At 39.8% G+C, this 25211-nt stretch overlaps 2 protein-coding genes across 5 annotated transcripts; one reads left to right on the plus strand and one right to left on the minus strand.

Moving 5' to 3' along the window:
• Positions 1 to 4616: 4616 nt before the first annotated feature.
• MITD1 (microtubule interacting and trafficking domain containing 1) lies at positions 4617 to 10560 on the plus strand. Its single transcript, XM_017524037.2, has 7 exons — positions 4617 to 5389; positions 6137 to 6238; positions 8191 to 8327; positions 8406 to 8492; positions 9181 to 9296; positions 10213 to 10273; positions 10353 to 10560. Exons 2-7 carry the CDS (start codon positions 6190 to 6192, stop codon positions 10446 to 10448), a joined length of 546 nt encoding a protein of 181 aa, XP_017379526.1. The 5' UTR covers positions 4617 to 5389; positions 6137 to 6189; the 3' UTR covers positions 10449 to 10560.
• A 5918-nt stretch (positions 10561 to 16478) lies between these two features.
• Positions 16479 to 24247, minus strand: LIPT1 (lipoyltransferase 1). Of its 4 annotated transcripts, XM_017524035.2 has the most exons (3): positions 21716 to 21982; positions 20809 to 20933; positions 16479 to 17668 (listed from the first exon to the last, which is right to left on the minus strand). In XM_017524035.2, exon 3 carries the CDS (start codon positions 17665 to 17667, stop codon positions 16546 to 16548), a length of 1122 nt encoding a protein of 373 aa, XP_017379524.1. In that variant the 5' UTR covers position 17668; positions 20809 to 20933; positions 21716 to 21982; the 3' UTR covers positions 16479 to 16545. The 4 variants fall into 4 exon arrangements, 3 of the variants coding, with proteins under 3 accessions (XP_017379524.1, XP_037592854.1, XP_017379522.1); XM_037736926.1 differs by lacking the exons at positions 20809 to 20933; positions 21716 to 21982 and adding an exon at positions 22006 to 24247; XM_017524033.2 differs by lacking the exon at positions 20809 to 20933 and having other exon boundaries at positions 21716 to 21981.
• Between the last annotated feature and the right edge of the window lie 964 nt (positions 24248 to 25211).

Here is a 25211-nt window from a genome sequence, read left to right on the forward strand (position 1 = left end):
ATCTCGGCTCACCGCAACCTCCGCCTCCTGGTTTCAGGCAATTCTCCTGCCTCAGCCTCCTGAGTAGCTGGGATTACAGGCACGCACCACCATGCCCAGCTAATTTTTTGTATTTTTAATAGAGACGGGGTTTCACCATGTTGACCAGGATGGTCTCGATCTCTTGACCTCGTGATCCACCCGCTTCGGCCTCCCAAAGTGCTGGGATTACAGGCTTGAGCCACTGTGCCCGGCCCTGAAAAGTTTTTCTTTAATGGATGAAGTTCGTTGTGAAAAATGTGCAGGGTTGTGGAGGGGACAGTGAGACTTTTCCTAATATGTAGTTATTCAATGTTGAGAAATACCCAAATATCCTTAACATCCAGTACAATCTTGGCTCACAGTGGATACTCAGTATTTATGTATTAAATTGATAAGACGCCCTGGCACTCCTGGTCTGGACTAAGATCGCTTCCTCTGTGCTTTCTAGTTTAAGCTTGTTATAATTAAAGTGTTACAGAAGCTTTGAGGCAGCAGAGGGAGTCCTTCATGGTTTGGTGCTTTAGTCAGTAGTATAAACGTTGCCTGAGGCATTATTTGACGATAATGATGACAACAGCAATAAGCGTAGCTATCACATTTCAGTGCTGAGTGCCAGGCACTGCAGAGAACATTAAAAGCATGATCTTGTTTCATCCGTACCAATTGCCCTATCAAGTAGGAGTTGATGGTATTCTCATTTTACAGCATAAAAAGTATTGTAAGCTTTCAAGTTCTGTCACTAGGAGGTGGTAGAGTCACAGTTGGAGCAGGTGGTAGAGTCTTAGTTGGAGCCCAAGGCCTCAATGACTGGTATACCAAATCCCCAAAGAGAGATGGTATATTGGGTTGGTCAGGCAGAACACTGCTCAAGTTTTGGCTGCTCTAGGAATCTCAAGCAGGAGAATCACAGTTCTGCTCCAGTGTGCTTCACTGATCCCGTAGAGGTTACAGAGACAGTGACATGACATAGATGGGTTAAGACCCAAAATGCAAATAGCGCTAATACATAAGTGCCAGGAGAGAGATATCTATAGGTAAGTGCAATGAGGATTTAAACAGTTAAAGGTCATGTGAGGGTGGAAAGGTAGAGGTGGAGTTTGATTGGGGCTTTGGAGGAAAAAGAATTTCAGAAGTCAGAAATTCATCTAAGAGTCTTCAAATTCTGCCTGTCCTTACCAAATAAGTAGTTAAGTTTGATTGAGCATGCGTCTGAAGAGGAAGAATGAGAGGTAAAGTTTAAAGGTAGATAAGGGCTTGGGTCACATTGTGGATGGCCTTGACTACCAGGAGATTTTAACTCATTTCCCAGGTAAGGAGAAACCATTTAAGGTTTTTACAAAGGAGTAACATAATTGGAGTTGCATTTTAGGACTGGTCTCTTTCAGGAATATGCTCTTTCTCACAAATATTTGCATGACATACTCTCTCTTCTACTTCAGGCCTTTACACAAATATCACCTTCTTTGTGAAGCCTCCTGATCTCCAGTATACAATTATAACCCTATCCCAGTGCTCCCTGTCATCTTTCATGACTTTATTTAATAGCACTTATTTCAGCCTAATATACATGTTTCACCAATTTATTTTTATTGTTCTCTTTCTTCCTACTTGAACAATAGAGGAGAATTGTGTCTGTTTTATTAACTGCTGTATCTACAGCACTTAGAACAATGCCTGGCATGTTGTTAGTTCTCAATAAGTATTTCTTGAATAAAGGACTGAATATGGCAAGGATGTAAAATAGACATTAACCTGTAGAGACTGAAGTAAAGCAGATCAATTAAGGAGCTCCTGCTGGGATCAAAATAAGAGGTGAGTATAGCCAATATAGAAAATGTATGGAGATTCCTCAAAACACTAAAAAGAGAACGACCATCAATCCCATTACTGGGTATATATCCAAAGGAAATGAAATCATTACTTCAAGGAGATATTTGTACTCCCATGTTTACTACAGCACTATTCATAACAGCCAAGATATGGAATCAACCCAAGTGTCCATCAGCAGATGAATGGATAAAGAAAATGTGGTACATATACATAGTGGAATACTGTTCAGCCATATAAAATGAAATCCTGTAATTTGAGATATGGACGAACTTGTAGGAAACTGTTAAGTGAAACAAACCAGACACAGAAAGACAAATACCACACGATCTCACTCATATGTGGAATCTAAAAATGTTGGTATCATAGAAGTAGAGAGTAGAATAATGATTACCAGAAGCTGTGAAGTTAAGAGGAATGGGGAGAGGTTGGTCAAAGGGTATAAAATTACAGTTAGAGGCCAGGTGCAGTGGTTCACACCTGTAATCCCAGTACTTTGGGAGGCTGAAGTGGGCAGATTACTTGAGGTCAGGAGTTTGAGACCAGCCTGGCTAACATGGTGAAACCCTGTCTCTCTCTCTAAAAAAAAAAAAAAAAAAAAGCTGATGCTCCATTGATTGTAAACATATTTGCATTAAATATTTGCATCTCAGGACCAATCATTATCACTCAAGTTGGGGTGAGGGGGACAAGTGACTGGAGAAGCCAGGAGAATGCACAGAGGAGAGCTGCTGTAAAACAGTGCCTGAGCCATGTTTATGTGAGTGTGGGTGAGCACTTGAAAGATCTGCTGGGAAAGGGCAAGGAGAGGCCTGGAAAGCATCGACTTTGGAGGGAGCTGACTCAGTGCAACAGGGAGGACTGAATTGTGGCCAATTAGAATGAGCACTAGGCAGTGAGGCTGTTTTACATCCTATCAGTCTTATGTAATGCTTAGGTTGACATCACGTTCTGAACCTCACCTCCTTTTCTCAGATAGCTCACTAGGAGATGAACTCAGCAGGCAGCACAGTGTCTCTGAGTCTCCTAGACGCTCAGGGGCTTCAAGGAGGACTGGGCCAGGGTGGGGCTGGAAGTGGGTGACTAGATCAGCCTAGGCAAGGGGCTGGCTTCCACTGGCAGAAGGGGCCCTGTAAAGCTTGGTTCCAAGATGCTAAAACCCCTCTTTTCCTCAAAATAATCATATGCTCTGGTTGACTGCTTTCCTCCCATCAGGAAGGGGCTCAAATACCCTGGGATTTCTTGGAGGGGAGGAATTAGGAAACCAAAGGGGATTGCTTTATGCCCTATTCTGGTTATTACTGATGTACTGCAAATACTCCACAACTTCGGTGGTTTAAAACAACTACCATTTTATTATGCCAATGGATTGTTTAAGCCAGGGAGCTGGATAGGCACAGTGGGGACTTGATTCTGCCCCATGATGTTTGGGGTGTCAGTTGAGAAGACTCTAAGTCTATAGATGCTTTGATAGCTGGGGGTTGCAGTCATCTGAAGCCTATGCACTTGCATGAGTGGCACCTGGGCTGGGAGGACTTGAAGATCAGATGTACTGACTGGAGTGCCTACCTCTGGCTTCTCTGTGTAGCCTGGTTTCCTCATGGCATGGTGGTCTCAGCTTGGAGGGACTTCCTCCATGGTGGCTCAGGACTCCAAGTGTAAGAGTTTCAGCAAACAAGCTGCAATGTCACTTCCCACCTGGGCTCGGAAGTCATGTAGCATCACTTCCACTGTATGCTCTTGACCTGACAGTTGTGTAGTTCCCTGGCTGTGGCAGTGGCTCGTGCCTGTAATCCCAGCACTTTGGGAGGCTGAGGCAGGTGGATCACCTGAGGTCAGGAGTTCAAGACCAGCCTGGACAACATGGTGAAACCCTGTCTCTACTAAAAATACAAAAATTAACCAGGCATGGTGGTGCACACCTGTAATCCCAGCTACAAAGAAGTCTCAGGCAGGAGAATCACTTGAACCCAGGAGGCGGAGGTTGGAGTGAGCTGAGATGGTACTATTTAAGAAGGTTTGGGAAGCATGTAAGGAAAGAGATTTAAGAATGTTGACAGCCAGGTGCAGTGGCTCATGCCTGTAATTCCAGGCATGAGACTCTGTCTNCCTACATATACTTCCTAGCTGTATTGACTGAGAGGGTCTAGGAGTAGTGGTGGGACTTCCCCAGTAGAAGTGAACACGCCTGGCACTCAGATTTTGGTTTCTCAATACCAGTCTTCAATAAACGTGACTGAGGCTGCTTGGAAAAGTGTATTTCAGGGTTGGGGGAAAAAATAAACAAGATGAGTTTTAAGAAATCTTTTGGCTTCCCTGGGCCACATTGGAAAAAGAATTGTTGTGGGCTACATATAAAATACACTAACACAAATGACAGCTGATGAGCTCACATACACGCCCCTCATAATGTTTTCACAGAGTTTACGAATTTGTGTTGGGCCTTGTTCAAAGCTGTCCTGGGCCGCATGCAAGGGTTGGACAAGTTTGGTTTAAAACATCTTGTGGCTGTGCATGGTGGCTCATGCCTGCAATCCCAGCACTTTGGGAGGCCAAGGCAGGTGGATTGCCTGAGCCCAGGAGTTTGAGACCAGCCTGGGCAACATGATGATACTCTGTCTCTGCAGGAAATAGAAAAGAAATACAAAAATTAGCCAGGCATGGTAGTGCGTGCCTGTAGTCTCAGCTACTTGGGAGGCTGGGGTGGGAGGATTCCTTGTGCTTGGAAGGCAGAGGTTGCAGTGAGCTGAGATCACGCTGCTGCACTCCATCCTGGGCAACAGAGCCTGACCCTGTCTCAACAAAACAAAACAAAAACAAAAAAATCTTACATCAAAATGTAAGGACATATTCAATATCGATGGGAGCTTGACAGAAGGACAGAGGAACCAACATGAAGGAGATATCAAAGCCGAAGCTGATACAATTTGAGCAGGAAAATATAGTATTGGATTATGACTCATAGAATAAAATAAATATTCATGAGCCCATACTCTTTAATTGAATAAACAGATTGAGAAGGAATTATGGAAATAGAAAACCATTTTGCAAACGTCACAGTCATAGTTGTTGCAGGCAAGGACCATCAATAGATGTTAAAATTAGTGGGAGAAAGAGTAATGAGAAGCATGATATCTTTTCATAAGGTACTTACAAATTACAAAAAAGAAAATAGTGATTTTACAGTGGAGACATCTGAACTACACCTTTACCAAGTGGTCAAAGTTAATGTCATCAGTAGTAAGACATATCAGCATCATGCACCCACTGAGCAAGACACATCACTTCTGTGATTTTCTTACCAAAAATGCATAAACCAAGTCTAATCATGAGAAAACATCAGACCATCCAAAATGAGAGACATTTTACAAAAATAACTGACCAATATTATTCTTAAAGGTCAAGGTCATAGACGGCAGAGAAAGATTAAGGAACTATCACAGCTTGGAGGAGACTAAGGAGACATAACTAAATGCAGTGTGAGATCCTGGACCAGAAAACAAACTTTCATTAATGGGAAAATTGGTGAAATTCAGATAAGGTTTGTAGACGAGTTCATAGTATTGTATCAGTGTTAATTTCCTAGCTCTGATACTTATAGTTTGTTTGTAATATGTTAACATTAGGGGAATCTAGGTGAAGGAGGTTATCTGTGCCATTTTTGCAACTTTTCTGTAAATATAACATTAACTGAAAATGCTTTTTAAAATGAGAGATTAAAATGAAATTATTATGGAAAATATAAGCAATGTCAAAAGGAAGGAAGAGAAGGAACAAGAAGTGATTTGGTGACTGATTTGGAAGGAGGAGTCGTTGGGGTAAAACTTTATGATCATGTGTATTCAAAAATAACACTTGGGGTAGCTGGAAAAATGACTGTGCATTAACCATAATGGGGAGGTCTGGAAGAAAAGCTGGTTTTGTGGAAGATAAATATTTGCTATCTTTTATTTATGCTAAAGCTTCAAACTTGTGGGTAATTAGGATAAAATAGTGCTCAGACATGAATTTGACATGTAATAAGCCACTTTCATCCCACTAGATTTGGTGTCCCAGAGATGAGACACAGTGTCAGGAGTTCCCACTCCTAAACTAAGCTACATCACATGCTTAGTGTAAAAATGAAGGTCTTATATGTTCAAGACAAATTTGAACTTATTGTGTGTATTTGACTGGCAAACCATACTAAAGGATAGGCAATTTGTAGAAAACTTGAGACACTGAAAATAATGCCTGAATTAAACAGAAAAACTGTTTTGATAACTGATAATATATTTTTAACTTTTAGGTACCAAAGATAATACTAAGAGATGTAATCTCAGAGAAAGAATTTCCAAATACATGGACAGAGCGGAAAACATAAAGAAGTACTTGGACCAAGAAAAAGAGGGTAAAGAGGCTGTTTTAGAAAACATGTCCGTAAACTACAGTGACCGTCCGTGTTTCTGGCTCCTGCCCTTTGGAGCTCTGTGTGGTCTGGACCAGTCGTCCCTGGGAGCTTACAGGATTTACTCTGCCTTTACACTCCCATACAGGAGTTGTTTTTAATCTTTTTTTTTTTTTTTAGTTGGGAGCAGGGATGTCAGAACCCCTTTGAACATCTGATGAAAGCTATGCATACTGCAGAATGTTACATGCCATTTTTAAGGAGTTCACAGATCCCTATGATGCTTATGTGTACCCTATGTTAAGAAATACTACAGAGAAATACTGAATGTAAATTGTGTATTTTATTTATATTTCCCTTTATGAAATGAACAAAATCATGAAAGAAGCTAAAGAAACTCAGGATTTCTCTCAGATTTTGTTGTGAATCAAAACACCTCAGGAGTTAAGTATTCCTAACGATTAGAGGTGAGGTAGGTATTGTTCCCTATTGATTATTAGTTCCCTACTCCTAAGCATCCAGTTTACAAATGTCTGTAAATGGCCATTTCCACTCTTACCTGAGTGCACACTACTGCTGCTTGTCTATGGCCAAAGGTACTGCTGCCCTCAAAAGCCAGTGTCCCCAAGCCCCAGCTGTTCTTCTTCTCTCTACTTTCTGCACCCCTTTCCCCATCTCTTCCCACTATTCTCTATCAATACATACCCTGGGGACCGCCACTGAGCTCCTTTGTTCTGTGGGAATAACATTATGTTTCCTTCACTCCAATTTGAAATCTAGAATGAAATTTTACTCCAAAACATTGATGAAATATAGTACCATTAGCATTGTGGTTTGAATACATGGAATTAAATTAGCCTCTGTGTGGCTAGCTTGGCTTAAAAAATAAGGCATTGTTGCCAACATTATCTCTGTGGAACTATTTGGAACAGAAGTATGTGTGTAGTATAATTTAGGGGATACCATATAATTTAGGGACTACCATTAGGGGTCATATTTTTTTTAAAACCTTAAAGGTTTCTGATAACTTATTCAGTATTTATTTTGAATTAACAAAAGCAATAGATCTCTCCCACTGATCCTGTGACATCCCAGTCTTCAGCTTGGGTTATTAAGAAGTACTATAAATTTCTGTTTAAAACTCTACATGTGCCAAGAAAGACTTCAGAGCTCCATATTATACTGTATTCATGTTTCTTTTCTTTTTTTTTTTTTTTTTGAGGCAGAGTCTCACTCTGTCACCTAGGCTGGTGTGCAGTGGCGCAATCTTAGCTCACTGGAACCTCCACCTATTGGGTTCAAGTGATTCTCTTGCCTCAGCCTCCCAAGTAGCTGAGACTACAGAGGTGCTCGGCAACATGCCCAACTAATTTTTGTATTTTTAGTAGAGGTGGGGTTTCACCATGTTGCTGGACTCAAACTCCTGACCTCAAATGATCTACCCACCTAGGCCTCCAAAAATGGTGGGATTACAGGCGTGAGCCATTGCTCCCGGCCCTGCATTCATGTTTAATATTCACTTCAGTAATTAGATTGCAAGACATAAAAAAACAAGTCTGAAGAGAAGGGCTAGATTGCTACTGAGTTATATAGCATGTGGTGCTACCCATGGTGACAGGAAGTTATTGGATACCCTTATGCATGCACTACTCCCTTCAGCAAACTGCCTGGTCTATAGGATCTGGCTCAAGGACCTGTTCTAGGAAACCTCATTGGATTTTCCCCATTGCCTAGTCTCTGTGAAGGCAGAAATCACTAATGGAGTGGTTTGCCTTAAATACCTTTGAATGTGTAACATCCTGCAATGTGTATGATATTTCGTAGGCATTCAATAAATATTTGCTCAGTGAATAAATTTAAAAATTAATATGTATCTGATGCTAATCACTATATATAAAATACAAAATGTGTAAAAAATGGTCACTGGTTTTATTGTTGAAGCTTGTGTTTTATAGATGGAAAATATCACAAGCAAATTAAAATAGAAGAGAATGCAACAGGTTTCAGTTATGAGTCACTTTTTCGTGAATACCTTAATGAGACAGTTACAGAAGTTTGGATAGAAGATCCTTATATTAGACATACTCATCAGGTATGTGAATATACTAAAATGTAATAAAATATTCATTTCAATGTACTGTTAGTAATAATCCATTCTAATGTCTTTTAGCTGTATAACTTTCTTCGATTTTGTGAGATGCTTATTAAGAGACCATGTAAAGTAAAAACTATTCACCTGCTCACCTCTCTGGATGAAGTAGGTACCTGAAAGCACTTACTCTTTCTTAATAACTTTATTCACTTACAAGATGTAGTCCAGTCAAGGAAAACACAGATGCAGTGATTAAGCCAGATTTATTTCCTTGGGAATTAATTTATTATCTAACAGTATGCATAGCATGTCATGAAAAAAAATGTTATTGATTTTAGGATGCTGATTTTGTATTTGGCCACTTTGCTAAATGCTCTTATTCAAATAGTTTGTTAGTTTAGTCTCTTGGGTGTTCTAGGAGGCAGTTGCACTGTCTGCACTATGGATAATTTTGTTTCTTTACCAATTATTTTATCTGAGGGATGGTAGCATGATATGGTAGTGGGCATCTCTATCTTGGTTTTGACTTAAAATAGGAATGCTTCTAAATAATGATTTCTGTGATTGATTTCCAAAGAAGCCCACTCCACCTGGATGACAAACTATTCTAAACTACATTTAAGGAGACAGGATGGAGTTACATTCACATTAGGAAAAAAAAAAAAACAATTATCTTGATAAAAACAGTTGTTCTTTAAACTATCTCACATTGGTTGCTTCTTTGAGATAATTGAGATTGAAACTAGTATAGAACATTTCCATCTTAATCCACCTATGATATTCATTGTATAGCTTGGGGATAATTTAAGATATCAATAATAACTGAGGCAGATAATAATTTTGCTATTAACAGGGCAGTGAGCAAGTGCAGCAAAGTAGGGGCCTGAAAGAAATAGAAGAGTCACTCAGGAGTCATGGAGTGCTGTTGGAAGTACAATACTCTTCTTCAATACATGACCGAGAAATTAGGTTAGTCTACAATAATGTTTTAATTTTTATTCAGTCTTTGATATATACTTTTAAAATGTCTCTTAATGTTTTATATAATTTCATATAAATATTTAATATTTATTTATAAATATTTAAAATTTAAATAAAACTCAATTTAGTAATTTTTCACTTTTGAGAAGAAAAAAACAGTTGGCTTACTTTGTCCAAAACTAAGCCAAGTGTTTTGTGTGTGAGTTTAATATTTCCTAATGGAATACTATTTACATGTTCTGTGTCATGTAGAAAGTGAATAGTTTTCTGTCTACTCAATTGTATATATAGTGTTATGATATTAGGATAATTTATTTTTTAGTGAACTTAATATTTACTTAATGTGGTTTTACATTTTATAGGTTATTAAACATTCTAGTAGGCATGACAATTTGCTGAGTCTATAAAAAAGTATATGCAGTTATTTTAGTGATGTCTTCCTTTTGTTTAACAGAGTGGTTATATGTTTATAGCAAGGGAACTCAGTTTTAATAAAAAAAATCACAAACTAAATATGCAAAACAGATGAAAATGCAGCTGCTATAGCAGAGGTCAGGGTCCAGAGCTCCTCCTGCACATTCCCCATCTCTAGGTAGGGGAACTCTTGAAACACCACGTTTGCCACCACTTGTTAGCAGAACATGAAAAAGTTTTGTCAACAAGCTGAAATTCAAGATTAAATTTTAATTGTTAAACTATCAAATAATTAAATCAACTGATTGTTTCTATGACCGTTTTCATTGTGAACACAGCTCATAATGAACCCCAGGTTTGATTCAATTCATGCCACTGGTGGAAGTGGTTTACTTTGTTAGGGGGAATTTTGCTGACAGTTAATACACTGCAGCTTTATTAAGTCTGACTTAAATGTCTTGAATATAATGCTATATACTAATTTCAACAGGTTCAACAATGGATGGATGATTAAGATTGGAAGGGGACTTGATTATTTTAAGAAACCACAGGTAGGATTTAATCTTATGAGTAAATGTGTAGCACTGTTTTTGTATTATTTTTAATGATACTCTTTTCTTCTCTTCTTAGAGTCGTTTTTCTCTTGGATATTGTGATTTTGATTTAAGACCATGTCATGAAACAACGGTGGACATTTTTCATAAGAAGCATACAAAAAATATATGATGGGCAGTAGCCTAATTTATATTATTTCTACTTTAAGTGAATATTGGATTTTTTTTTAACAGATCACTTTATAATGTATGAATTTAACAATAAACTTTTATATTTTTACTAATCTATAGATCCATTGTTCAGTTGTGGGAACAATCCTAAATATTTTTGTAAATACACTACTGAGTAGATTTACAATGTTTCTTTCAAGTAATACAGCTAATTTAAACATTTTACCAGCTTTTCTGTTATTTGGCTGTGGGATCATGTCAACAAATTATGAGCAACTATTAGGAAGATAAATTAGTTCTTAACTTTGTGGGAGTTTTGAGTCCAGGAGGGAAAGATACCATGTATTAGGGTGCTTTTAAAGAGACAAATGGAGCCTGGGCAACCTGTTTCTGCAAAAAAAAAATCAAACTGCGTCCCAGCTACTTGGAAGGCTGAGGCGGAAGGATCACTTGAACCTAGGAGGTTGAGGCTGCAGCGAGCTGAGCCTACACTCTAGCCTGGGTGATAGAGCCAGACCCTGTCTCAAAAAAGAAAAAGGAAAAAAACAAACAAAAAAAACCCAGATGGGCTTGGGGTCTAATAAACAGGAAAAAAATAAAATGTTAATTTTGTTACGTCTAAGATAATTGTCTTTAGTAAACATTTACTATCTTGCAGTTGACCTCCATAAAGGCAAATCAACCCATTCAATTATCTAAATGTATTTTGCAGCTTATCCACTTTGGCTGGCACATTTGTAAAGCCCTGCGGTGGAGAATCAACTGTTCTGGGTAAGCTTTTCATCCAGATGCCAGTTGTGTGGCTGGAGACAGATTAGATTCCATGGAGACAAGCTGGAAGAGGGGATGTATGCTAGAGATAGTGGGCAGTCCACAGCTTAAAGAAAAAGCTACCAGTGTTCAGTATTGGAGAGTGCACATATAAATGTCACATCTGAGGACTGTTCAACAGAGTTAAACAATGTGGAGGACCAAAGATAGAGACCACGGGAATAAGGTTGGACAGAGTGGTCTTGTGCAAGCCTTGGACACTGTTTTGCTTTTGTGGGACAGCTAGTAGGTACAAGATAGAGCTGGCATAAAAGGACAGGAAGGGCTTCCAGAACAGTTCCTGATTTTGTTTTTTGTGTTTTCAGGTTTAGGTGCTGATAATACTGAATCTGAAAAGTTTTAGATTCTTGCTAAGCTTTATCATATGGAAATTCAGGGTCTCAGGAAAACACTTGAGTAAGTGTTGACCTGATCCAAAGTTCCTTTCTGTGAAGTATCTTAGCTCATCTTGCCTGGTGCCCAATGCCACATGGAAACGGAGTAGCTGTTAATTAAGGTGAGAACAAGTGTTAGGCCTCTTTACCTTCATGTTGAAATAACAATTCTGATCTAAAGCATATGAATCTGTTACTATGGAGAATTAGCAATCCACAACCCCATGTAATTAACTTTTATCCAACTCCTATTAAAGTCCTGGCTAAGACAGTGATATTTAAAGAAAAGAGTCTACAGACATGCTATCCATTCTAGATATTTGGAGTTCTATCCCCAGATCTAATTAGAGCACCAGAAGCCTACCAGGTGCAGTTTAAATATATCAAGAAATGTATAAGAACTATATGAACAACTATAAGCTTTATGGAAGGATATAAAAGAAAATTAGGGTAACTAGAAAGATAAATTATATTTCTGAATGGGAAGACATAATGTCAGTTCTCTGTAACTTAATTTATAAATTAAATGACAAAAGACACTAACACTAGGAGACTTGCTTGACCAGCTGTAAAGACACAGCTATAATAATTTTCTTAAAAATGTGTGGGCATAGGCATGGGCAAACAAATCAGTGGGATAGAATAAAAGAATCCAGAAACACATTTGAAAGAGAGAAAGTAAATGTGTATGAATGGATATTTAATATATAATAAAGGTGACATTTCAAATTAGTGGAGATATTAAATGGTTGGAAAAAATAACATTAAGGCCTCAATCTCACTCCACATACAAAAGTTTTTCTATAATGATGTTGACATATAAAGAAATAATTCTAAATGTATTACAGAGCTAATGTAATATATATATATATATTAAAATCCCACTTAATGAACTGAGTATAACAGAAAGCCCCAGAATCATTAAGGAAAGAGCAAAAGACTTGATCATGTAAATATATAAAACTTGAGTGAAGGGAACCCTAAACTAAGTTAAAAAAAAATGAGATCAAATTGTAAAATTAGAGTCAGTATTCCTAATATATAAGGATGATGGCCACATTTTTGGCAGTGACCTTGACCTGACCTCGTTTAGCCTCCCACAAGGGCTTGGTCCTTAGAGCAATCTCTCCTGCTGTACTACATCAATCAGTATACATCTTGAGCCAGATGCCACCCTATTTTTTCATTCTTCATGAACAAACTTCTTGAAAGCGTACTCTCTGTATGTGTTTATTTATTTTTTTTTAAATTTCCTTACCACCTATTCACTTTAACTCACTTCAGTCTGGCTACTGCCCCAATCACTCCACTGAAATCATTTTTGCTAAGGTCAATGCTGATCTCTATACCATCATATCCAATGGGCATTTTTAATCTTTTGTATTATGTGATGTTTCAGAAGCACTTGACCCAGTTGGCTACTCCCTTCTTGAACTCTTGACTTTCATGAAACATACTTTCTTCCTCCATTCTTCTTACCTTTTAAATACTGAAGTTCTCCCAAGCTAGGTATTAGGTAGTAACCTCTTTTTTTTTTTTTCTTTTTAATTCACACTCTTTCCCTAAGTGATTACACAGTAAGTGTTCCTAGTAAAAAGCAACAAAAACTGCTCCTACCTGATGATATAAGTAAAAAAGGGATTTATTTTAAGAATAGTAGGTAGTTGAGGTATAGACTGAGACACAGAGGCTTTGCAGTGAAAAATCACATCTAGAATCACTACCCAGAATGGATCAGATGACACCCTTGCTGACACTGATGCAAGGGCTGGATGCAGCAGCCTAGATCACTGACATCACTGGCACAGACACTACCACTGCCAGCCTCATTGCCTTTGTTACCCCAGAAATTCAGGCTCCTGTCGCTACTTCCAGAGAAGGGTTCTTATCATTCCAGATTTTCTGCATCACTAGTGTCTCATTCAAAGTATGGAGCAGGTGCATCTGATTGGCAGAGTAAGTCATGTGCCCACACCTGTGCTTCAAGCAAGGCCAGGAAAGAGTATAATAATCTTTTGTTTCCATGGAAGGAAATACGCTCTACCTCCTACCAGGTCTTACAAGGTAGAGAAGTCCCCAAACATATAAGGGGACTCATGCAGAATATTTAGTTTAAAATTTAAACTTTAGATTATAAAAGTCCAAAATTATTTATTCTCTTGACTTCAAATACTTTTCATATGCTGTCAGCCCTCAGATTTACAAATTAAGCCAAGACTTCTCCTTGGAGTTCTTATTCAACTGCCTATATGACATCTCAGAAGTACACAAACATTTCAAATATAATACACCCCAATCGAACTTTTTTATATATTCTCCTACTCCCCATGTATACTCCCATCCATCCAATCTCAAATAAGAAATCTAGGCATAAAGGCTGGGTGCAGTGGCTCACATCTGTAATCCTAGCACTTTGGGAAGCTGAGGCAGGCAGATCACCTGAGGTCAGGAATTCAAGAACAGCCTGACCAACATAGTAAAACCCATCTTTACTCAAAATATAAAAATTAGCTGGGCATGGTGGTGCAGGCCTGTAGTCCTAGCTGCTTAGGAGGCTGAGGTGGGAAGATCACTTGAACCCGGAAGGCAGAGGTTGCAATGAGCTGAGATCACATTTCTGCACTCCAACCTAGGCGACAGAGTGAGACTCTGTCTCAAAAAATAAATAAAATTATATATATATGAGCCATTACATATATATATATATGTATGTGTGTGTATACACACACACACACACACACACACACTACACACACACACACACACACACATTTTGACTCCTCTCTCCCCCCATATGCAGACATTCAGAAATCTGGAACTCGAAGCCCTTAAAACCCTTCACCTGATGATATCCTCTCTGGAGAAACAAATGATATTACTGCAGTAAAGCACATCATATGAAAATTTTTGACCTTTCTCAGAAAATAATTTTCACATGTGGCAACAAGTGCAATATGCTCATGACAAATCTCTTCAAAGCTGTGTTTACTTGGTATTTAATATTGTTTCTAGATAACAAAAGGAACTGCCCAGTAAACCTGCTAAACTGCCAATCATGTTTGTCCCAAGAACAACTTGAAAAGTAAAATCACAGGCCGGGCACAGTGGCTCAAGCCTGTAATCCCAGCACTTTGGGAGGCCGAGGCGGGTGGATCACGAGGTCAAGAGATCGAGACCATCCTGGTCAACATGGTGAAACCCCGTCTCTACTAAAAATACAAAAAATTAGCTGGGCATGGTGGTGCATGCCTGTAATCCCAGCTACTCAGGAGGCTGAGGCAGGAGAATTGCCTGAACCCAGGAGGCGGAGGTTGCGGTGAGCCGAGATCGCGCCATTGCACTCCAGCCTGGGTAACATGAGTGAAACTCCATCTCAAAAAAAAAAAAAAAAAGTAAAATCACATACCCCACCCCCACTCTGACATAATCAGTGGTAAGCGAAACCCTGTGTCCATGCCTGCTCTTCCTAAAAATAAAAAAAAGAAGGGGCCTGGAACTGAGATATATTAAAAGAAATAACTCATAAAAAAAGAGGGAGCAGGGCATGGTGTTGAGCACCTGTAGTTCCAGCTACTCCAGAACCTGAAGCAAGAGGATCACTTGAGCCCAGGAGTTCAAGGCTGTAGTGAGCTATGAACATGCCACTGCACTCCCGCCTGGTAAGGGTAAGACCCTGTCTTGAAAGAATATAAGGGGAGGGGAAAGGGGAGGACGGGGGTCACAGCGGGTAGAGGGGATCATTTCTGAAGGCCTCAACTCTCACCAAATTATGCATAAAAGTTTGTGACAAGAGTAGTGGAATTCTGAGCTTGAGAAGAGTGGAAAATTTTGGAGTAAGTCCCCTCAAGAATAAGGGGTACTCAACCAGAGATGAATTAAATCTGACAGCAGAAAGATACATAAGGTGAAAATTATATATACCAAATTGGGCTATCTTCAATGATTATATGATCTTTCCTCCCAGCATCACTGCCAAAAAGAGTAGAAAATCAATTGTTTAGACTAAAAAAGTGGCTATGGTAGAAGGTCAAAGGAGAGAAGCAAATGAGAATACTGGTAAGAAAGCACAACATAAAGTAAATTTCAGGCTGGGATAGAAGGGAAATGATGCAAGGAGGGATTGGAGAAGGGTTAAGAGCTTAGAAAAGTGCAACGGCCTTGATTTTTAGTGGGAGAGAATAGAAAGATAAGAAAATATAACTAAAAGGGAAAATTTTAGAGTTTGAGATATAAGGAGAGGTGGCAAGAAAGATCTGGGTTATATCCCTGAGAGGTAAGAAAAACAGAGAACTAATTCCGAGGTCACAGTGTCCAATATTGTATACAGCCTCAAGACAGTAAAAGCAGCAGCAGCTGAAATATAAATATGCACCAGATATTAAAAATCAATGAACAGAAAGAGCATGGTGGTTCATGCCTGTAATCCCAGCACTTTGGGAGGATGAGGCTGTCGGATCATTTGAGTCCAGGAGTTCGAGACTAGCCTGGCCAACACAGTGAAACCCCATCTCTACTAAAAATAGAAAAAAATTAGTTGGGTGTGGTGGCACAAGCCTGTAGTCCCAACTACTCGGGTGGCTGAGGCATAAGACTCATTTGAACTCAGGAGATAAAGATTGCAGTGGGCCAAGATTGTGCCACTGTACTCCAGCCTGGGTGACAGAGTGAGACTGTCTCAAAATAAATAAAATAAAATCAATGAGAAAAGAAAGAGAAGAAAGAGGATCCTAGAGGTCAAAAGAAATACAGAGATAGCGATAGGTTATAAATAATTTCAGATGGAGAGAAGTTACTGAGAGACTAGGCTTTCTTTTTTTTTTTGAAGAGACATTAACAATGTGCATGTATGAGACTTTATTTTCTAACTTAACTGATTAAGAAATTTACTTAAAATCACATTATTCCTTTAATTTTTTCACAGAGAATATTCCATTTACTGTGTAGTTTGTGGTCTTGTGGACATGTTCTAAGTAATATATTTGTTAGCATGGTAGTTTCAGTTGGACAAAACTTACTGCCAACAAGACTTGAATTTAATTTGTCAAGTATTTCTAATGGCAACCAATGATCAGGTGCTTCAATATTACAGATTTCAATTTTTCCATTCTTTATGTCTATGAATACTTTAATGTTCAAGTGTGACTGCTCATATAACACATTAAAGGAAGTATTTATACTAAACTTTGGAGTTTTGCCATATATCCACTCCCAGGTTTGTAGTTCCTTAGCTTTGCTATTTATCCCAGGAAACAGTGTCTCATCCGTTGGGTTTATTAGGTGAATGTGATTATCAGTTTGATGATAAGCAGCATACTCTGTAGCGACAGCATTCATTAGTACTTCACAGGTCAGAGTGGGATCCTTTTCCAAAAGATTTTTCACTAAGGAAGGTATGCTAGCAGTGGCGTTGCTCCTGATCCCTTGGTAAGGGCTCTTTAGCAAAGAAGACAAGAACGTCCCATCAGTACTACATAATAAAGTGCAATGGTGATAGGCAGTGGTCCGGCCAATCTTAGAGGCTGTTCCTGAGATTTTAAACTGTCCATCAAGTAAAAGGTCAAACCTTTTGGTAGCCTGCACATCCAGCTGAGGGTGGATAGCATTCAGAGCTCTCACAATTAGTTTCAGATTTTCCATTCTATCATACTTTTTTTTGGTTGTAAAGAAAGTCAAATTGATATTACCCATATCATGGTAGACTGCTCCTCCTCCACTTCTTCTCCGAGCCAGTTTTATACCTTCTTCTCTCATCAGATTCAGGTTACATTCCTGCCAAGGATTTTGATGCCTACCAATTACAACAGAGGGAGAATTCCGCCAAAAGAATAGAATTGGTTTGTCTTCTAGATTCATATGGTCATGGATCCAGTCTTCTACAGCCAGATTTTGATAGACATCATTGGAAATTGAATGTATAATGAATCCATTTTTTACTGTTTTTTTAAAGCCAGCTGTTGGGACCTGGCGGTTACAAAGTAACTGGAAGCAATTCTTCATTGAAAATGGGATCAGCATGCTTTTAAAAATGGAAGACAAATAAATTAACTCATCAAAAAAAGGAACATTAAATTCTATTTTCTAGCTATCAATTATTGGCTATTCAATCCAAACTAATCTCTAAGTATCCAGTGCAGTTGCTTTTGGCTTTTAGCTTTATAATTAGTCTTTAGCAATGCTATAACCGAATATTCAAAAGAAATAAATAAAGACGAATTTCAAATAATTGCAGTTGAAATAGTTTCACAGTTTTCAAACAGTAAGTCTGCTGCAAATACATTATGTAATAGATCTTTTTTTTTTCTCTTACAGACAGGATTTCACCATGTTGTCCAGGCTGTTCTCGAACTCCTGGGCTCAAGTGATTCTCCTACCTTGGCCTCCCAAAGTGCTGGGATTACAGGCATCAGCCATTGCACTCAGCCACATTACGTATATCTTTTTTGTTTTTTGTTTTTTTTGAGACGGAGTTTCACTCTTGTTGCCCAGGCTGGAGTGCAATGGGAGGAGCAGATTCCAGGCATACGCAAAGACAAAGAGTCATCTAATTACAGTAAGGTTCTGGGGATTCCCTCCTAAAATAAAGAGTTACACTACTAGTCTCGAGTTCCACTAAAGCCTATAGCTATACTGTCCTAGGAAGCCTCTGCACTGAGACTGCATTACTTCGGTTAACCTCTTTGTTCTTGGTTCTGTTTGACTGACTTTGATACAATACCACATTCATTCAACAAATATTTATGGAGTACCTACTAGGTACAAGGGAATAAGGAGATAGAAAATGGGAGGAGATAAATTCATGTAAATAACTATAATATTTGGACTTTTTAAAAGGCAGCTAAGCTCCACTGCAGTTATAAGGTGGAAGTGTTCAGTCAGCCATTATACAAATCTGCCTCTGCAGGGTTGAGCATGGATTAAAGAAAGGATGGACTAGGGACAGGAAGAACAGTTAACGGACTAAGGCAGTTGTCCAAGCTAGAGATAATGGGGGCCTAAAGTACAGCAGTAGAGAAAGAGAGAGACAGAGAGAGAAGGGGATGGATATGAGTGATATTAAGAAGGTGAACTGGTCCTTGCCTTCAAGAAACCAGTATCTCCACAATCTAGTGGAAGATACTAAAAAACAAGTAAGGCAATAATTAAAATACAGTGTCTGAAATGCTGTGATAGGTGTTAGGTATATCAGGGGCCATCTAACGCTCTAATTAGTGGATGTGACATTGAAGCTGAGACATAAAAGGGGTGAAGAAAAGAATTCTAACAATGTGCAACAGCTTAGTGGAAAAGGAGAAAGGACCCATAGAAATAATTTAATTCTACTTGCTATTACTTAGGAATACAAGGATGGGAGTTAAAAATAAGGCAAGAGAAGATTATAAAGAGCCTTAAATCCACGTTAAATGCTTGAACTTTACCCTGAGAATCATGGGGGAGGTGTTGAAGTTTTGTTTTGTTTTGTTTTGTTTTTTGTTTCACGCTTTTGCCCAGACTGGAGTCGACCTCCTGGGTTCAAGCAATCCTCCCACCTTAGCCAGCATGTGCCACCATGCCTGGCTTTTTTTTTTTTTTTTTTTTCCCGGTAGAGATGAAGTCTCACTCTGTTGTCCAGGCTGGTCTCAAACTCCTGGGCTCAAATAGTCCTCCCCCTTGGCATCCCAAAGTGCTGGGATTACAGGCATGAGGGACTAGCCAAGGGCTGAGGTTTTAAACAAATGGAAGATTGGATTTATACTTCAGAGATATCGCCCAGAGATTTAAGCATGGAGAATATACAATACTTGGTAATTGGTTGAATTAGGCTAAGAGAAAGAGAAATCAAGGATCATGTCCTTTATGATATACTGATTACAAGCTCAAACCAGACTGCCCTCATTGAAATCCCAACTCTATCCTTTATCAGTTGAATGACCTAAGGCAGATTACCTTTCTGTGCCTCAGATGTGTTATTTAATATATGGATAATGACAGTACTCATCTCATATTATCAGGCTGAGTCTGTTAGAAGAGTGCCTGGCAATGAAGAAAGTATGCAATATGTGTTAACTATTTTATTAATATTATGCTCTGATTTCTGGTCTGGCAAAAAGGTGGAAAGAGGTGAAATTTCCTAGAACAGATTTTATAGGAAGAGGAAGTATGGGGTTAAGATAATTGGTTCATTTTGATTGTGTTGAACTAGCAGCCAATGGCATAGAGCTCAATGGATATAGTAACTGAGGCCTAGGAAGATGATTCAGTGAGAAGATTTAAGGGCCTGTGACATAACCCTGAAGAGCAGCAACATTTAAGGGCTATACAGAAGATGAACGGAGAGCTGCCAAAGGAAGCTGAGGATAGAAAAAAAGGGAGAAAAATTTAAAATGTTATTTTGAAAGTTTCAAGGAGACAAGATGGTTAACGGTGCCAAATGCCAAAGACTGAGCAAATAAGATGAGGGTTGAAAAGGATCTATTACAGTTAACAGTATCAAGAAGGTTATCAGTGATCTTGGTAAGAATCATATGTACTGAGTAACAGGAGGACCAAGGTGGATACAATGAATGTATTCTAGTTGTGAAGTGGAAAAGCTAGGGCAGTAGTTAGAAAGGAATGTGGAGTTAGGATTTAAGATGCAAAAGATCTGAGCATGTTCAGATGCTGGTAGGGGAGTCAAGAGAGGGCAACATTGGAGAAGGGAGTTTCCTTGGGAAAGTGGTGGTCTTGGGATCCAGAGTTCAGGTAGCGGGGAGCCTTAAAGGAGAAGTAACAAATAGGAGTGGTGGACACTAACAAACTGGATGGTGTCTGTGGATACAGAGATTGTCAAAGATCTTGTGAAATATCTTTTCCTAAGATTAAGGCTCTCACTCTTGTCTGCATATGCAGAGTGTGGCAGGATAACAAAGTAGTTAAGAACTTACATTTTTTATCCTGGCTCTGACACTTCGCTGAATGACTTTAGGAAATGGTTTAACCCTCTAGCTGCTTCAAGGGCCGCAGACCTCATAAAATGGTTGAGAGAATGTGTTCGTATGCATAAGCCATTCATGTTTGGCAAACGCAAGACAGGGTACCCCTTTCCCATCTCTATTCTGTGCTTACTGTTCCTATTATATAACATGTATTCCCTCAACTGAACAAGGATTCCTAACCAAAACACATCAAAGTGGCATTTACCTTGATAAATTAACTGTAGTCCAAGATTTTGACTTTAGCCAAAATATGATCTTGTTAAGGCTGCAGATTTGATCCAATTCATGTATTGAGCCAATGCATGTATTATAATAGTGCTCAAAATATCTCTAGTCATCAGGTATTGTATATACAGTGTGAATGAAACACAACAAAGGTATTAATTCAACCAAGTTTTCTTCAATTACATGACAGACATTCTTAGCACTGGAATTAGTGAGTTAGTTAATTGACTTAGTGAGTCAAACGAATAAAGGTGATAAAAAGGGCTATTTAAAAAAGTAGATGACTGGGCGCTGTGGCTCACGTCGGTAATTCCAGCACTTTGGGAAGCCGAGACGGATCACAAGGTCAGGAGTTGGAGACTAGCCTGGCCAACATGGTGAAATCCCATCTCTACCAAAAATACAAAAATCAGCAGGGCCTGGTGGTGGCCGCCAGTAATCCCAGCTACTCAGGAGGCTGAGGCAGAAGAATCGCTTGAACCCGGAGGTTGTAGTGAGCCTAGATTCGAGCCACTGCACTCCAGCCTGGGCAACAGAGCGACTCAGTCTCAAAAAACCCACAGTATTTCAGGATATTTCACAGTCGTCGGGATAGTGTCAAGCCTTTGAAGGTCTGGGTAAATTTTGTTCCCTCAAAATCACTTTGCATCTCTTGACTCTCACCTTTTAATGACTAATTTTATAAAGTTTTTCCTCAGAAGACTTCCTTAACTTCCACGTTCTTGGGACAATTCGCTACCTCTGCACTGCCAAACACGCCTCCCCATCACTGAACTGAAAGTGAAAACAGCACCATCTCATTTATCTTTCTAGGCAGGGGCAGCTTCTTCTTAAAACTTTGCCAAGAACCTATTATTTTGCCCCCTCTCTGATAATACACAACTTACTTAGAATCTCATTATGATCGTGTTCATGTTTTATTTCGCCCTTTTGGCTCTCAGGAGACGTGCACACAGCTGGCGCGTCCCTCTTCCTGTGTTCAGGATCAACAGTTCCTAACAGTGAAATCAGGTCGTCCCCAGCGCTGAGGGAAAAGTGTGCAGACAAAAGCCTTCAGCACCGGCGGAGGCTACCTGCAGGTCCACCGCCAGAGACCCCGCGCGCTCACGGACGCCCACACCGGCCCACGCGCCACGGCCCACAGCATCCCAATTAGAAGCGCTTCCGCTTCACCCACCTGCTGCTTCCGGTCTTTCTCACGGCCTCGCGATGGCTCGAGCTGGAGAAGGCGCTTCCGATCCCGAGCACCCGGCAGGCCTTGCGCGCGACCATGTCCCGCCCCCTGAGAGCCAGCATCCGGAAGCGCCGGAGAAGGCGGGGCGCGCAGGGATCACGGTGGGCTCCTTCATCTGCGGGGTCGTGGAGTCCAGGCAGCCCGCAGAGGTGTTAAGTAAGGGTCCTTCAAGGCAGGAACCGTATTCCATGCAGGGACGTGGCCCACGTTCAAATAAAAGTACCGAAAATCATAAGGCCCCAGTTCCCAGTTCAGATGGGAGTTACCCGCGTGACGCACAGAGATAACGGCCATCCCTGGGTGAAGGTAGGAGAGCGGGTGTGCCAGGTTGGAGAGGGCATTTCGTGGAGCGAGTTTAGGGGGAGCCCCCAGAAGCCCAGAGCAGCCAGGTCACAGGCCGGGGAGGGAGGAGTATCAGCAAATACTTTTTATTGAGGATACGGGCATTACGCTGGGTCTTTACCTATCTCCCCCAAATAAGTTACTCAAAATGGCAGGTAACTCCACTTGAAAGGTGAGGACATTCAAGTCAGTTTTGAAAGACACATTGCATTTAAAGGAATAAACGGTATTCGCAGTATAGAGATGACAACAGAGTATGGAGTGGATCAGAGAACACACTGAGGCTAGTGATCGTCATTCCCATTTGCCAACTCTTTGCAGTTGGCAAGAAAACCCTGTGGCTCCATGAGATGAGAAATTAGCCCAGCAGCCAAGGTAGGAAGGTAATAGTTTCAGCTAAGTACTGCCGCATGACGAACTGCCTCAAACAGTGATTTATATCTCTAACTTGTGGGCAAGGTCGGAGATTCCTCTGCAAGTTTCTCTTAGGCTTATTCATGTGGCTTCATTCAGCACAGGTTGGCTATGCTGGGTGGTCCAAGATAGCTTTATTCACGCTTTGGCAGGTGGTGCCTGGCTGCTGGGGGACCTCAGTTCAGGCCTAATCTTGGAAGCAGGGCCTCAGCCACATTCTGTTGGTCAAAACAACAACAAAGCCAGCCCAGAGTTAAGGGGTACTGGAGTTTACCTCTTGATGAGAGAAGCCCAAAGAATTTATGGTTATCGCCCGAAGAATTTATGGTTATCTTTTTCATTCTTGCACAGAAACTAATCTCTCCTTCAGTTAAAATAGAAACCACTAAGACTTGCCTCTTGGAGTAAGAATCATTAAGTGTTCAGTTTGGTGACACTGATACGGTAAATGACCAGGGCTTCATATAATGCTACAATGAAGACATAATGATATCTCATTTCTTTATGATTACACCTTTTACTAAGGTCACTCTGAGTTAGTCTATCTTGTATTATGCAGGTGGGAATGAATTCTGTTAACTCCAGTAGGAATTTTCCTTGTTATTATTAAAAAACAGTCACAGAATATTGTTGCTCTTTACTTACATGCTTCCTTCTAAATTCTCTTTCTCTGAAATATGAGATGGTAGAGTTTGGGGTTTTTTCCACCCTAGTTTCTTGCTGAAGAGGTTTTAATTAAGAATCCCATTGCCTCCTCCCTGCTCCAAGACATCTGTCCCTTGGTTATTCTTACCTTTACCTACTTCTTTAGCTTCTCCACTGGAACCTTCCAGTGACACTCAAACATGTTATACTCTTTAACAATCCTCCAGTGACCTCACTTCTCTTTCCACTTGTCATCCCATCTACTACCCTTCTGAGCCAAACTTCTTGGAAAAACTGCTACACATCCAGAATCTACTTCTTCACTTCCCATTCATTGTTTCAACATATGCCAAAATGGCTTCCCCCATTATTCCAGCAAAAGTGCTTTTGCTAAGGTAATTGGTGACATTCATATTGCTAGATCCAGTGGACTTTTCAGTCCTCAACTGACTGTTCATTTGGAAAGATTCCTGTGGACAACTATGACATTACCCTGTAAATTCCTCAGTCCCCTTTGCCAGCTACCCTGATCTAGTCAGCCCCTAAATGTTGTAGTTCTTCAGATCTAATGTTGTAGTTCTTCAGGTCTTTATCTCACACTACATTCTCCTTAAGCAATTTCATTCATTCTATGGCTTTAAGTACCATTTCTGTATACAACTTCAAAATTTGCACTTTTTAGTTCCATAGATACAACTACCTTGTAAACCTGGTAAGTGGAAAAACCATGCTCCTGAACTCACTCTTTTTCTTCAGAGATCCTGCATGCATCTAGCCCTTTTTTTTTTTTTTTGCTAGAAACCCTTTCTTCTTCCTCACTTTCCACTTCCAAACTGTGACTACATTCTGTCAAACTTCACCTGGACTCTGTCCCCTTCTCTCCATTTTTATGACTATCACCATCATTCACTTAGTCAACCATGTCACTGCAAAAGCTATAAATGTCCTCTGAGGCTGCTCTGTCTATGGAGTAGCCATTCTGTTGTTTCTTTACTTTCTTAATAAACTTGCTTTCAAAAATGTCCTGACATACGCTTTCCCGTTACCCCACGTTAAAATTAAGTTTACGGCCCAGCGGGAGGATCATGTCAGGCCAGGAGTTTGAGACTTGTCTGGGTAACATTGTGAGTCTCTGCCTCTAAAAACAATAGAAAAACATGCTGGGTGTGGTGGCACATGCCTGCAATCCTAACTACTAGGGAGGCCGAGGCAGGAATTCCACTTAAGAACAGGAATATTCGACACTGCAGTGAGCTATTATCGCTGCAATGCCCTCCAGCCTGGGCAACAGAGTGAGACCATCTTAAACAAAACAAAATAAAACAAAAACACCCAGCTTTATGTGGTATGTCTTGTGTGTGCTGTGTCTCTCTGTATGCTATATTTTTTCTTCACGTCATATCACAATTTGTATCTTAGATAATTACTGTATAATGTCCTGTCTTTCCTAGTAGACAGGCACAAAACTCTGTAAGGCAGTGACTATTGTATTCACTACTGTATCTCCAGCGCCAAGCACAGTGCCAGGCTGGGTGAACAAATGAATGATTTGTGTATTTTTTTTCTTTTTGCCTCCCAAAGAATTATGTTTCTTAGATGATAAAAAGCATTGTCTTTTTGGCTTATGTCCCATTCAACATTTTTTTTTTCACTCAATATTCCCTACAAACACATTTGTTTAGTATTTTTCTGATTAATAAAATATAGCTTCCTTCTGGAAAAGATGCCCTTTCCTCTTTTAAAATGAA

Source organism: Cebus imitator, unplaced genomic scaffold, assembly GCF_001604975.1.
Source record: "Cebus imitator isolate Cc_AM_T3 unplaced genomic scaffold, Cebus_imitator-1.0 Scaffold31, whole genome shotgun sequence".
Taxonomy (NCBI): domain Eukaryota; kingdom Metazoa; phylum Chordata; class Mammalia; order Primates; family Cebidae; genus Cebus; species Cebus imitator.